The sequence below is a fragment of the Patella vulgata genome, chromosome 3 (genome assembly GCF_932274485.2).
Source record: "Patella vulgata chromosome 3, xgPatVulg1.2, whole genome shotgun sequence".
In the NCBI taxonomy this organism is placed as follows: Eukaryota; Metazoa; Mollusca; class Gastropoda; family Patellidae; genus Patella; species Patella vulgata.
Genome location: NC_065881.2, coordinates 70,768,011 through 70,783,512, shown reverse-complemented (window position 1 = coordinate 70,783,512; position 15,502 = coordinate 70,768,011). Strand labels below are relative to the sequence as shown.

General features: G+C 33.2%; 2 protein-coding genes across 3 annotated transcripts; one reads left to right on the top strand and one right to left on the bottom strand.

Moving 5' to 3' along the window:
- Window positions 1-299: 299 nt before the first annotated feature.
- Window positions 300-7,958, bottom strand: LOC126816812 (E3 ubiquitin-protein ligase RNF103). The gene is made up of 3 exons (XM_050543551.2): window positions 7,417-7,958; window positions 4,742-4,994; window positions 300-4,165 (listed from the first exon to the last, which is right to left on the bottom strand). Exons 1-3 carry the CDS (start codon window positions 7,640-7,642, stop codon window positions 2,701-2,703), a joined length of 1,944 nt encoding a protein of 647 aa, XP_050399508.1. The 5' UTR covers window positions 7,643-7,958; the 3' UTR covers window positions 300-2,700.
- A 281-nt stretch (window positions 7,959-8,239) lies between these two features.
- Window positions 8,240-14,515, top strand: LOC126815782 (zinc finger protein 37). 2 transcript variants are annotated; one of them, XM_050541718.2, is made up of 6 exons: window positions 8,240-8,362; window positions 8,633-10,236; window positions 10,762-10,885; window positions 11,145-11,243; window positions 11,583-11,774; window positions 13,605-14,510. In XM_050541718.2, the coding sequence occupies exons 2-5, from the start codon at window positions 8,641-8,643 to the stop codon at window positions 11,744-11,746; spliced, it is 1,983 nt and encodes a 660-aa protein (XP_050397675.1). In that variant the 5' UTR covers window positions 8,240-8,362; window positions 8,633-8,640; the 3' UTR covers window positions 11,747-11,774; window positions 13,605-14,510. The 2 variants fall into 2 exon arrangements, with proteins under 2 accessions (XP_050397675.1, XP_050397674.1); XM_050541717.2 differs by having other exon boundaries at window positions 11,583-14,515.
- The last annotated feature ends 987 nt before the right edge of the window (window positions 14,516-15,502 follow it).

Sequence of the window (15,502 nt, the reverse complement as noted above, 5' to 3'; positions counted from 1 at the left end):
CGCTAGCCCTTATAATGTCCTTTAGATTGATAATTCCTGTGGCAGCTAATACCCTCACTGAGGCGCTATTACTAAATCTTGCCCCGCACCCCTTGCAGTGACCGTTCTTGCTGGTTTACAGAAATTGTGAAGAAACTTGTGCAGATTTTTTGAAGCTGGTCAATATCATATTAAATAGGCCACATACAGTATTATTAAAAACATTATTAAAACACACCTCTTTCTAGATTCCACTGAAATAATGATGATGGTTGACAGACATTATTCTGAATGAATTAAAACAAAACTTCAACCATTGCTATTTGGTTACATTTTATCTATTAAAATTAGTCCAGAATTCAAAACCTGAAATATGAATCATTTAAGTTGATTCAAATAAGTCGCTGGCTGTGATGTTATGAGGAAACTGTCAGGAACTGTAAACAAATACAACATCTGTTATAATAATCTTCTTCAGTCCACTGATTTATGTATTCACATTGCAGGTTGTTGATTTATGATACAGTGACTGACAGTTCTCCTGGTATCACCACAGCTGGTGTGTCAATTAAAGGCAAAATCAATTTCGCTTCAGGTTATTCCTACTCGAAACTATAGTAATACTTGATAAAAAATAAAATATAATAGTTCTCCTTCATGAGTTCTTTAGAAAGAATGATTGCAATACCAAATTATTTTGATGTAGTCCGATATATATACTAGTATATATTTCTAGTCCTGTATACAATAAGAAAACCATATTCCTGAAGCAATGGCCCAAGAAATCCCTCTCTGTTCATTGCTGGATTGGCTTCTGATACTTGAGCTTTTGAGGGAGTGTGTCTATTCTTCCCGTTCAATCAAATCTATCAAGTACAGCAACATGACAGCCCTTCGTTTAATCTGGGGTCTTCCCTAAACTTTAGACAGTGTTTTAAGGTATTAAAAATGGTGAGAGTATTGTTTGTCTCCAAACAGTATTGTTTACAATGTAGCCGTTTGATAGCCTTGTTTGTCCCGCAATTAGTTTTTCTGCAATATTCTGCTATGAACTGGTTAATTGGGCGTTATAAATTTCGTGAGTCCCGATGTACCGTTATGTAAATATATTTGGTTCAATTTGGAGCTCTGTTTAAAGCCGAATAATATTTAGTACTCAGTTTGTTATTGGTTGTTAATCGGACTATTGACCAGTCATAATTTGGAACAGAAATTTGCTTCCATTACAGCAGTGTTAAATGGGATTAGGTCTAATTAAACGAAACACTGCGAAAAGTACTGTATGTAAGAAAACCAATGCATAAATTTTTACAGAACTCCATAAAAATCAAAACAGCCAAAAGAGACCAAGCATGTTATAATTTGATAGTAATTTTTGAAATCACGGCATTAAATTATTTGTGAATAAAGCTTGCTTCCTGGTAATAAGGCAATTTTCTGGTTTAAAAAAAAAAGGGTGTATGTTCACATAGTGTAGCCTATGCATGGATCTTACATTATAATAAGGTCCATGGTGTCCACGTCTCCATTAGCCAATTTGTGCAGAAAAGTGGGAAGTTAAACCTTATTTCATTTCTGGTTTGAAAAGCATTTATTTTCACCCAAAAATAACAAACATGATCAAATATGGTTAGTTCTTCTACAATTATAGGAGAAATTATAAATAACATATTAATACATTAATATTCATTTACTTATTAAAAGGTTCCTTTGATAAACTGGCTAAGAATGTCAAATTAATAATTCTGTAAAACATGAAATTTTGCTCCAGGAATTCAATACAATAAAATATTAATGCGACTTGAAAATTTATATGTAATGCACTGGCCAATCAACTGCAATCTAAACACTGATATCATGCACACAATAAATTCTTGTGGTTACCTTATAAAGGATAAGCAACACCTAGAAATGATAACATTTTTGCATGCTATTTAACATCCACGATAGCCAACTCACATTATCATAAATTCCTTGTAAGATCATAACTTTCATGATTGTAAAATTAAATTTGTCTTTTGATAATTTCATTGACAGTATTTGCACTTGTGCAGCATAAGAAATCAGCGATTCTTATAATCTCTAAGCTAATATAATTAGATTTATCGAAATATCCTGTTTTCTGGAAGTTGCCAAAAATAGGACATTAAAACCCATTTCATATTATATTTAATCGGTATAGAGCAAAATTCATTTGTTAATTAATAATCATTGTATTCTAATTAATTTACACTATCTTATTATTACTATTTTACAATTATGAGTAATCACAGATGCGGCTAATAACAATAACAATTTTAACCTTTAAAATTAACATAGGCTACAGGCTTTATAATAAGGACAGGGCAAAACATTTTTAATAACTATGAAAATAGTACTTTTATAATTACTGTTCAGATCACTATAACCAAGTTCAATACAAACATCATGTCGATGGTTTCTACATTTCATTATCTAATTCATTATTCCACTGAATTTCCACAAAATCATAAAAGTCCAAAGGTCAATAAAATGATCACGTCACACAGGTTTTATTCAGAAATTTCTGCTTGCAAGACATCAAAGGATGTTAAAAAAAAAACAAAAAAAAACACTAAGGGATGTACATTATAATTAAGTGAGTCATTTTGTATGTTTTCTTTCAAAGTGATAAATCATGCTAAAATATTTGTCTGTTCTCTGTTGAATACATAAATGTAGATTGTATTTTATATTCCTTGTTTATTCACAATGTAAATGTAGGGTAACATTTTTAGGCTGATCAGCAGGCCATCGACAAACTGGACAGAAATGATTATCTCTGTTCAACCAAGATAAAATGCACTTTTCATGAAATGAATGTCTGCAAGGAAGGCCACATAATATTATGCCGTGCATGTAGTCATCCAAACAGATAACACATTGTGTGTTTGGTAGATAGCCAGGTGGAAAGCAAGCATTCATACAAATATCGGCCATTAGCTTTCCATCATATTGGATTTCTTTATTCATCTTCTCAGTATCATAAATTCCAGTCGATCCTATTTCTTCAATAGTTTTACCAGCCATCGTTCCTTGATTTGATATTTCTAGCCTATTTGGATCTTTGCTTTCAGTAGTTGGGAATTTTGAAACTTGGAATTTCCAAGTCGGTAATTGTTGAATGTAATCAACTGATCCAGAAGGTCTCAACCAAAGGGTCGGACTTGAAATTGAACCGAATCTGCCAAAACCAGCTTCCAGCTGACCAATACTATCGGCTGGCCGAATCAGGTGTTCCAAGGTTCGCATCTGATTAAAGTTCCATAAATCGTCTTCTTCGGGACTGTCCGCTTCTGTGCCATTATCACCTTTTTTGTACTGGACAAATCCAATGATTAAGGCATACATGAGAAATGAGGATGCTAAACTGAAAACATGTTTGGTGTAAAATAAGAAATCTTTTCGGATCAGACTTGCGAAGGAAGATGTTGAAATGAAACGCACAAATTTTAACCCAATCATTATAAGTTTCTCAAAATAAGGAAGTGAAAATAACCCCACCAACGGTAACCACATCATTATCAACAAAACATTATATTTTATCACACACCATAAAAGTTTCCGCAGTCTTTTGAAAAACGTTCCCTGAACCTCGAAAAACTCAAACCAACTCATAACATTAACGATAACAAAACTAAGAATAAACAGATCATTCAGGGATGGGTAGAGTGATTTTAAAAATATTTCTAATGACTCAAACGTCAAATATTCCCCTCTTTGTATTCCATAAAGAAATTTATCTTCGGGTGTGATGATAAGATAATGTGGCAATGGTCCGGATGTCTTTGAATTATTCTTAAAATAGGACGAAAATTCATCTTTAAGTGAATGTTTCATATCAGCTTTTCCAAAACGGACTCTGCCAGGAAATCGTAAACTTAAAGCAGAATAAAACATCGGCATCACTCCTTCTTTGGTAAATAAAACAGTACGAATTTCCGGATCCAGAAAATTATGTTTATATTTCAACCAATTGTATTTGAACTCTTTGTAGCTATTTATTGTGTTGATTTTTTCATCTAGTTTATCATGAATCCAAATATTGATGGCCGACTCTCTAGGAGAACCAGTATAGGTGTGCATCTTGACACTGGCTTTTGTCTTGAAGTCTTGTGGTAAAGCTAACAGTAATCGTGGTGATGTTAAACCTCTAGCGTGGCAGTACCTGTAAAAATATCATTAAAACGGAATTAGAAAATACTGATTAACTTCTTATATCAGAAGTGTTATTGGGTGTTCTATAGACTCATGCATCCCATCTGTCTGAGACCACTTTTGAAATATAGCGTAAGTAGTTGAATGTAACTTAGTTATGATATTGATAGTAGAACCATGGACCATATAATGCATTATACATGTAAGGTCTATGGTATAACTACATGACCATTTAAATGTGGTCTGCCATTGTGCACAAATACTACACTTGTAAAAATCTAGAGATAGCCACAATTAGCATAAGAAACAATTTTGCATTTAAAAGTACGAATCCCTTTAATTACTATCACAAGTGTCTAAAACCAGCTAAGGGCAATACATTATAAGGTCCATGATAACAAATAACCCCCAAACAATGTTATAAATATCACCTGGACAATCCCCATTCAGATGTTTGTTGTAAATGATCCCCTTCAGGCTTGCCCAATTTCACCCCCTGCAAATCATGCCTTTTTTAAGAACAAAATAGTAATTTTTTTCACAACAATGGCTTGTAATTAGTGCCCTTCTCAACAGCAATACAAACCTTGGATATCTAGTACAGTCCATAACCCCTGCACGAACACCGAATCTCAAAACCCTCTTTTTTATTGATTTCCAGGTTTGGTCCGAAATAAATCTCAGGTTGCTGGTTTCACCCATAGAAACGAAAATCATCCAAACACTATCTTTTGCGTCCTCAACTTGTTCATAAAAATGAGCCCCAGATTCAAAAACAGTTTCATCAGTAGATGATTCCTCAGATAACGAGAGTTCAACTTCATCTTCCATGGCTGGACCTGTAAAATAGTAATAACTTGGTAAGCTTACACTTTCACGTTTTGGTTCAATGGGTACATAAACTACAATGTGTACATGTACAAGTAATTATTCAAATAATGCCACATGTATATATTGGTTTCAGGCTAATATTGTAGTAAACTTATCACCAGTTACACTATGTAATTTAAAATTACCTGGAGGTTTATCTTGTGCAAATCATTACTCTAGATCTGCTGTGGTAGTACTTACAATGTATAATTATAGCACATTCCCGATTTATTTATTTATTTTGGCAAGAGACATATCAAACATGACAATAGAGGTGATAATATAAGTTACATGATAATAAGATGAGAAAGTTTTGATGAGAGAAAAAGTAATGTCATGAATGACCAGCCTCTTGAGGATAACCCATAAATTAAATTAAAACTATGTTTATTTCCAATGGGGTCCGATGATCTGAAGTAGGCCCTGTTGTCTTATAAAAATACTTTATCATTCAATCTGATTAAAACACAGGTCCTATTTCGTTTTGTTTTAATAGTTCAAAGTTTCGTTTTAATTGTCTTTACTACACTAGGACATGGAAGAGTTGTTATATTACCAGCGTTCTGGTTGAAGTGTGTTACGGCAAGTTCTTGGCGTGCGATGCACGGAACTGTGGGTAAACCACTAGAAACGTCAACGCTGATTGATTAATCAATATCTTATGTTGTAGGTCAAAAGCCGCTCGCACAACCCCTGAAGCAACCTTCCAGTACAACTGGTCAGATCTTCATGTAGTGTAGGGCATTGAAAGTATAAAAGAACAAAATGAAATATAGATCTGTATTTTAACCAGATTGATTATCATTCAGTGTAACTTCAAGTCTGCATTAAATTATATGTCCTTACTTTCATTAATGACCTAAGAAGACAAAATTTATAATGATATTAATAAAACAATGAAGGATCAGATAATTTTTTAAAAACCTGTATTACAAATATCTCATCATGCAAGTTAAAGCAAACAGGTAACTATTACACAAAGTATGGCTTCTAATTAGTCAGTAATCAGATTAAAGCATTGTCCATTATTATTTGTAAGCTTAAATGCATTGAGCATAGTAACATGAACTTTAGTAATGGATTCTTATTAGTTCTGGCTTCTATTTGTTACTATCTCTTTCATAAAAGATAACATTCCATTCCTAAATTTGGAATATTGGCTAAGCCACGAACCTGTGACCTCCGGTCTGTGCAGACATGAGTTTCATAATGGTGGATTAATTCAAACGAATCTTGTTTGTGCTTTTTGATCGTTAAATTCTACATGAAAACAGTGTTGGATTATTATAAATTTGTGTCGGATGTGGCAGGAAATGATTCCTTTTGGCAAACAATGAAGAATCATGGTGAAAAATAAAGAATTCCAAAATTGCCTTAGAACCGAGGTGGGGGAAAAGTCTTATTTTCATATTAGATGTGCATAGGAAGAGACAGTAACGGATAGAAGTCAGAGCCGATAAGAATTTGTTACTAAAGTAACTACATTAAGCAAAGAATAGGCTAGATATAATTAGTAGATAAGTACTATGAAATCAATCAAATAAAATTAAACAAATACCTACTCTTCATGAGTTTATGTAAAGCTTACAATCTATATTATGTAAAGACACTAAAAATTAATGTAATGTATTTTAAAATTACATGTATCAATGTAAAGTTTCAGTAGTTCATAATGGATTCCTAGAAATAGTAATTATTCTACTACCAGTACTGATAACTTCCTTCTTTGACTCCAGCCTCAAGGTTTTAAGCAGGTTTTGTAATCATTTAAAAAAAAGGTACAGTGGAAAATAAAAATTAAACCGCTTCTAAAATGTGAAATGCCTTACACAAATTAAGAGAAATGATGTGATTAATTAAATGATTCATAAAAGCATCGTGATAAAAGCATTACTTCAACACAAATTACAAGAATATGTGTTGCAAATCATTCGGTCCATTATAAAGTGCATGGTTGAGGCTTGAGGATATTACTTGCACAAAGCACCATTACCATTGAATGAATTACCAATTGTAGTGTAGATCATGTTAAAGCTAGTCCCACTGATAAAAGCATTTAGGGTGGATAATCTAAATCTTGTTTGTGTCATTGTTATATATTTACTAGTTCAGCTGAAAGTAGGTCTCATTACACTCGCCAGGTACGTTTAGGAATCGGCCTAGTGACTCCTTGTCGAAAAAGGTTCAGCCCCCATTAACTTTTACTGTTAAAAGGTCATGTGTCAGTCCCTGTAAACGCCTGTGCAATGTAAAACCCAAAGGAACAGTTTAGTGAGAAAATAAGACTTTGCTTACCTCGCTATAGAGTCAGCATGAGCGACACTACACGCTGCTGAACGTATAGGGCAAGTGTAACGAGAACTTGCATTCAGAGTTGAACTATATATTTACCTGTTCCTTCTACCAACTGTGTAAGATCAGACTTTTCAACTACACTATCATACGTGACTCCTCGTTGATGCAACAGGGCCTTTAATTTCATCACTGAAAGAGTCATTGGGTCCAGCAATCGACGTGACAGCGAACCTGTTTCGTACCATGTCACGGCCTCTATTAAGCGAGCAATTATGAACAGGGCTGTTACATAAATTAATAACAAACAAAGCTTAAGCCACATTCTATCGGTAAACGATTACAGCATTCTAAAATTAATAGCCTTTCTTGAATGACAGTAATCCGAGTCGTGCGCATTGACAACTTCCGGGAAACCGATAGTGTTGACACGTCAAGCAAAAGTTGAAGATAAGATTTAGCCGGTTGTTATCCAATGACTTCCGCTAAAAACAATGAAATTGGTGTCTTCCTGACATCAGTGACCCTTCTATCAATATTGTAGATCCATTATCATCAACACACCACTAGAAAAGGATCTTTCCTATCATGAACATTTACAGCCCCCGACTCCACAAAAAAAATGGCGGAAGTAAATATTTAGTCACGTGATTTCGTTAGGTTTTCTTTTTACAATAATATGACTCTAATTAATTTTAAAGTCTAAAGCAAATCGCGTGCTAAACAACCCGTTAGAACTATTTTGAAACAGTTTTAACGTAACACATTCCAACTCCCCAAAACAGATATTATTATTATAATGACCGGGAAAATCAGGCAAAACAGGTTTGACAGACTGAGAGACGAATCTGAAAAAGAGCAGACGCATTTTGGGACTTGTATGACCAAGTCTATGCTGAGGAACAGAGTTATCTTCTGTTTATAGGATAGGGTGCATAAATTTTATCAAATCTTTCTTAATAACAACACAAGTAAATCATATAAAACATCATTATTTAACACGATTTCTAGTTCCTGTTGCATGAATGTAATTGCTGGGGAACAGGTAACATTGTCATTATTTTAGTACAATGATCGAGATGACAAGGTGTGTGTTGAAAACGGAGAACATGTTCATTTATTTCTTTAACTTTGTTTGTGTGTCATATTTTGTGACATTCAATATGACCTGTGCCAGATGAAATAAATAAATGAAATCTAACTCCAGTCCAACTTCCAAATGAAAAAAAATTAAATATCTTGTAAATGTAGATGTTTTAATAATAATAGACATTCACATAGTTTATTTTCTTATCTACAGCATTCTGTTTTTCAGCTGGAGAAATGGACAGAAGAAAAGTTTTGCAAAATGAAGAAAATAACACATCAAACCGTGACAACTCATCTTTAAACTTAGGGACATCAAGTCCTGATTTAACCAGAATGATGACACCAACATTATCAGATGATAAAACAGACACACTGAGCACAGACATTAGTTTAGACTTCTCTTGTACAGAGATGTCAAAATTTGAGACCGATTCTATGTTAAATGCAACTTTTAATCCTGATCGGGATATAGACAGAAGCCCTGATACAGCTTGTCTACAACTTCAGTCTCCTTCTCCTTTAGATTTATCAATCACCACATCATTTGAAAATTCTTTATCAGACTGTGGGGTGTCGTGTTTTGATTCTGAAAGTGGAGGAAAAAATGCCTATTCATTTAGCAGCAATGTAAATTCAACTGAATCAGATACTTTTGTGAATTTAGATGAAGCATTAACAATTGATACTTTGTCTAAACCAGATTTATCAAAGGTTGTTCCTTCAACATCTGTTGGGATCACCCATCCGCCAGTTATTTTAGGAAGTATAGGTGCAGCTAATTTTGTGACAGCTGTTTTGAATAAAAATATGAACACTTCAGAATCGCAAGTACCAGTTATAAACAATATGATTATTCCACCTACTTCTTTATCTTTGACAACTCCAGGAATTTTAGTTCTGAATCCATGTGCATTATCTAGTGGCTTAGTTAATCTTTTTCCATCAAATAGCAATAATAATAGTGTGGACTTGGCAAGTAATAATAAACATCACGATAACACTTCTGCCTCTATTATTGATATGTGTCCAGGACCTATCAAATCCATTCTATCTTTTCTGACAACAAAACCTCAAAGTACAAAAACAAGTGTCTTTACCGCTTCGTTTGATCAAAGCAATACATTTATTTCCCAAGATGCATCCCCTTCAGGGTTGATTTCAACATCAAAATTGACAGAAAACTGTACAAAATTACCTGACATTTCTGAAGTATGTATTCTGCCACTCGAATCTGAACATTTGACTATAACAGACGCTGAATCTGAATCCGATAATAAAATGGAAAATCATGAAACCAATTTAATAGTAGAAAAAAACAGTGAATATATCCACGAAGACAACGGTGTCTCTCCTGCTAAAAAACCAATGTTGATTAAAACTAGTGTAATTGATGTATCAGATATTAAGGATACTGAAATGGAATCAGATGATGACTGTACCGATATTTTAAACTGTGACAATATATGTGATGAAGTAGACGGTAATGTGATCACAGCTGACAAAACAGATGAAGTTGTCAGTGAAGCAAGCATCAAAGTTAATAAGATGTTAACACGCCAATCAAACATTCAAAATGAAAGTTTGGAAATATCTGATAAACAAAGCACTTCAAAATCTGAATCTGAAAATATTTCAGAGGAGCAAATCAATTCTAAAGAAGTGTCAGAACCAGAGATACAAAATGTAACCAAAAAAAAGAGAACAAGATATAATAATTCTGAGAGAAAAATTAAGAAATCTGTTAATTTAAAGTGTGATTTATGCAGTGCTACATTTTCTAAAACTGGTAATTACCATAGGCACAGAAAGATACATACCATTGCAACTGAGGTAGGTTACAGACATTTCCTCAACCCATTTTTTTTCTATCTCATACCATGAGCCTTAATTATAGGGTCCATTCCATATGCTCTCATTCTGTCATTTTTCAAGGTGGCTAAGTGGATAAAGGGCTGGATTACTAACCAGCAGGTCCAAGGGTTGATCCTGATGTTTGTCGAAAAAGGTCCTTGAGATTTTCCACTAGGAAAGAGAGTCTGGCAAAGAACAGCATCTAAACATTTGGATGGCTCAAATAAAATCCAGAAGTCTTGTATGTGTGTGTTCATGTACATGTTGGTATGCATGTAAAAGGAGCCTTGGCAATGGGATTTCGACAAGGAATAGGCAAAAACTCTGTTGTGCTGTCATAATTAACCGGCTTGGTGCATAAAAGTAGAACATTAAACACCATTTCATTTCACGTAAAAAATGTGAGCTCTGCTGGATGGTTAATATTTCAAACAAATACCTTGTAGTTGTATTTAGTATTTTTTTATGATTCAGATTATTGAAGTATTTTGAATGTTATTGCAGGGAGAAGATTGTCGTTTCGCTTGTAGTCAGTGTGATCGTAAATTTTTACAGAAATGTGATTTAAAACGTCACATGTTGATACATATGAAAAAAGAACCATTTCGCTGCGAAGTTTGTGATAAAGGTAAGAACACTGATCTTCAAGTAATGTGATTGTCATATATGAAGCTTGAGCCTTTAGCGGAAATGAATCCTCTGTTTATAATTCCATGACTATATAATTAGCTTGATAACGTTGAGAGAATACTCTTCGAAAGGTCGCCCAAATAAATCAGTAGCTGTTTTCCATAAGTACATTTTATGTGTTATAGTTTATTTATCTACTTAGTTACTATATGCCACTAAAACAATTTGTTGTTCATTATGACAATGTCTAATTTCAGGTTATATTCGACAGTCAGATTTGAAAGTTCATATCAGATTTCACACAAGAGAAAGAACTCATGCCTGTGATACTTGTGATAAAAAATTCTTCCAATCAGGTGGGTAGCCATTAAAGAAGGTAAACGTCTTTGATTTATGGAAAAATAATGTGTTGAATTGGGTTAATCTGATTTTGATGGGACAATTAAATTTCTTGTTTTAAAATTTGTTTTCTAATTTCGGTTTCATATCGACACAGAACACACAATCTCAACAATAGCTTTATTTGAGGACGTAAAATTTGTCTGACCTGGTCACATATGTCAATAAAAGACTATAAATATTGGTAAATGATTGTAGTCGTTTACTTTCATTGTTTTTGGAGACTATGCAAAAACAAATTATGCTATAATTCATAGCCAGCTACCATAATATAAAATGTATTTCTAATTTTTCAGGTGATTTAAATCGTCATAAACGTCGTGTTCATGATGAATCGGCTGGACTAGTTTGCGGTCATTGTAAAAGGAGCTATGCCAAGGAGACAACGCTTATTCGTCACATGCAAGACAACCATAGAAATCTTATATTGAAGTGTTTGAATGACCGAGTAAAAACTTGAGAAAGAGAACTATTGCTAATATGAAGAGGTGATGAATGTGATATGTAAGGGAGATAACTCCATAATTACAACACTAGAATTTAGGAACTAGACCACCCAAAATATTCACCTCACTGGCTGTGAAGCAGTTTCTCCAATTTATGTTCTGCCCACCCCTCCTTTGCATGGCAATTTTTGTTAAGTTTTTGGTGAAGAATTGAAGAAAAGGGTTTGGATTTACATTGCTACCAGGTTAGGGTTGGTTAATATTCATATTTTGACACAGAAGAATAAGAGTTAAGAGGTTGGTTATGTTAAAATGGATGACAGACACTTACATGTTACATCTCAAGAGTTCCATGGGCAACATGTCACATGATTTTGGGCAAGATGTTGCCACATGTTGCTCCAATGATGAAGTCTATGGAGATATGTGGCTAAAGATCAAATATATTAACATTACCTACCTTAAACCACCAAGAGGGCACATTTGTGTAACATTTTGAATATTAATAGGTTAAAAAACAAAATATATACTTGAGCTGGGGCTGCTGATTACATTTGTTGCTGTGTTTGCAAATTTAGAAGGTATAATGTGTTTAAGTTAGTTGTGTGTATCTTGCGGCTAATATTTTAGATTTGCCAAACCCATTTGTGAATCCATATGCTAAAATGTACTGAAATTGAATATTTAACATTTGATAATCTCCAGTCTTGGATTTAATTTGATTGAAAAGAGGCCAATCAAAAGACTTTATACATCACTAAGGATTCAACTTTCACAATAATGTAGTTTGTAAGGTATTCCATATCCCTCAAAGGACATCTTCACCTTTAAGAGTTTGTGTTCAAGTGACACAAAGGGGATTAAATATATATGAATGTACATGTGTTTTATTGGCTGGAACCAGTTTTTATTATTCAAGAATATATATGTAAAATCCCATTGCATGGTTTTAGTGCAAGCAGAACATTCTGTTTTAAATCACGATTGAATCCAAGCTGCGAGATTGTCTAGCCTGATCAAATGATCAATCCAAGTACACATTAACATGGATTAAGCCATGAGAAATTTGATATTTTAGCATACAATGCAAATGTAGCATCGGTACTGAACAAATTGTCATTACAGTTTTTTCTTTAATAGAAATGTAAATATTTAGAAATGTAGTATAATTTCTGTGATAAGTGATAGAATTTTAATTAACTTTTTATATTAAGGTTCTGAAGATATTTAGATTTAAATTATTGGACAAAATTTATGAAATATATAAATTTATATCCAGGGTGAATTGATCTTCATCGGCCGGAATACTCATTTAATTCATTTTTCTACACATTGTTTAGACGACACGTTTAAGTGTTATTTATAACCAGTAAAATATGTCATCACCACTGCCGTGACTGGCATGATTAAAATTACAGTTTATCTTCAGATTGTTTCAATGGCATTTAGTAATTGAACGTGAATATACAGATCACAATTCTATGGAATACAATTACTGCTTATTACTGAGCGACGTTTCGACTAGGCTTCTCTAGTCATTATCAAGCAATGATAAAATATAGCAAGACAATATATACATGTAAAAATAGATACTTGGTTAATGCTGACCAACCAGAGACACCTTTTAACTATACCTGCATTGAATTTACATTCATGTACATATTTTCCTTCTGTTTTTTATTTGATCGATGATTTTGACTGCCACATCTCCATACTGATGTATATCTTCAGTATTAAAGATTGTCACCTAAGCTCCAGGATGTGAAATTATCTTTGAATCTGAGCCCAGAGGTTAATATACTGTACATGTACATTTATCAATCAGTAAGCTGTCTTTTTGTTATTACTAAATAGTAATATGATTTCTTTCAGTTTAGATTACCATTAATTCACATCTAACCTCACTGTCTAGAATCAGGAACCATGAAACTTTCTATCTGTATACATAGTTGAAAAAAACATCTAGAGGTGATTTGATGGTTTGTAGTAATCATGTCAGAAATCGGTGTCGATAAATTCATTGATTAGGGTAATCAATTTGAATTAGATGGACGTTAAAGATGAAAATTTGATTGAATCCAAATCACTTTGGCTAATCAGTGGTCGATAAAAAGCCTTTAATCATATTGATATATATGTTAAACCAATGTTTTAAAGATGCATTATGTAAGATTTAGATAAAGCGTTGGTCGTTCTCACTATAATAGTTCAAAAATAAATAATGAAAAATAAATATATGTATTGAATATTTCAATCAAATTACTTTATTCTATGCGAAATTATGTGTGTTTGAAGTTTTAAGCAAATGTAGTGTAGATGGTAACAACTTTATTCTATGCGAGTGTTGTAAATTTTAAGCAAATGTAGTGTCGATTTTTTATTATCGTAGCAACCGTACTTGATAGTCGAAATTAAGTCACGATTATCTTTTTTGTATCCTTAACTATCTTAAATGGCTACAGTGTTCTGATCTACTGAAAGTCTGAACCCAGAGTGTTGATTATGGGCTGTCATGTTAATAAATGTTTAAAAAATAATTTATATAACATTTGAAGCCAGAAAAAATAACTGCTGTAGGCAGAATTAGCTCTTACTTAAAGATAATGCATCTTTAATTAAATAAACTGTATTGTTTTGGATATAATGTACATGTAGGCCACCTTGCCAGGGAAATATATATGAATGATATATTTTGTGTTCGATAATTATGTATTATGTACTTGTTAGTTTATAGTATTTACTACATATTGTTATATATTTGTTATTGTTTATTATATATTAAAATATAGTAATATCTATATTAAAATATAGTAATATCTGTATTAAAATATAGTAATATCTGCTATCTTTGTTTTATACATAATGGAGTCTAAGAGCCACGATGGCTCTATTCGATCTTGGTGTTGGCTGGATAAGCACCTCAGGATTTTCCAGCCCTTGGTTACCCCTTTGTCAGTGGTGTAGTTCTTTGGATGAGATGAAAAACAGGTCCCCTGTACTAACAAAAAGTAGGTCGTAGTGCCGCTGTTGGAGAAAAATTATCCTTAAAGCACACTGCATGGCATATATACCATCTTCATTAGCCTGGATGGGGCAGAACAGTAGGAGGTTAATCACATTATTACTGTTACCCTATGTCAATGGAGGATGCAGGATATTTGGTTTGTGGAGGTGGTCAATGGTGATTTGTGGCACATATCTGGACCCAAATATAACATTCAATGTCATCAACTACACCACCCCAACCAACAAAAAGACCCAATTTACAAATTTCATATAGAAACAGAATAATAAGTGTATTTTATATTGTCCTATGTGACAATATGTGACAATGTGAACATTCTCTAGAGACTACAACTGATTTTTATAAAATATATTCCATGTTCTCTGTGAACCTTTTACAATGTTTGTAGAATCCTGGGAAAGCACATTAAAGATACATTAGTTAAGAGTTTAATAAAGAGTTGGCCATTTTCGCTTTAATAATTCAGAAATAGATGATAAAAAAAGAAAATACTGAAAATTTCAGTCAAATTATTTTATACTGGACGGTGTTGGAACTTTGGACTAGAAATAGACACGTACTGTGTCCGCACCGTCTACGAGAATTGACGATAACCCCACCCACATATTCTTGATTATCAAGTAACATTCTCAATGGCTATAGTACCCTCTCTTGGTAGGCCTTTCATCACCAGTTTCCGGTAGTGACTAATGGTAAACGTTAGCTTGGAAGGCCATTTATTGATTTAATTTTAAATGGACGACTG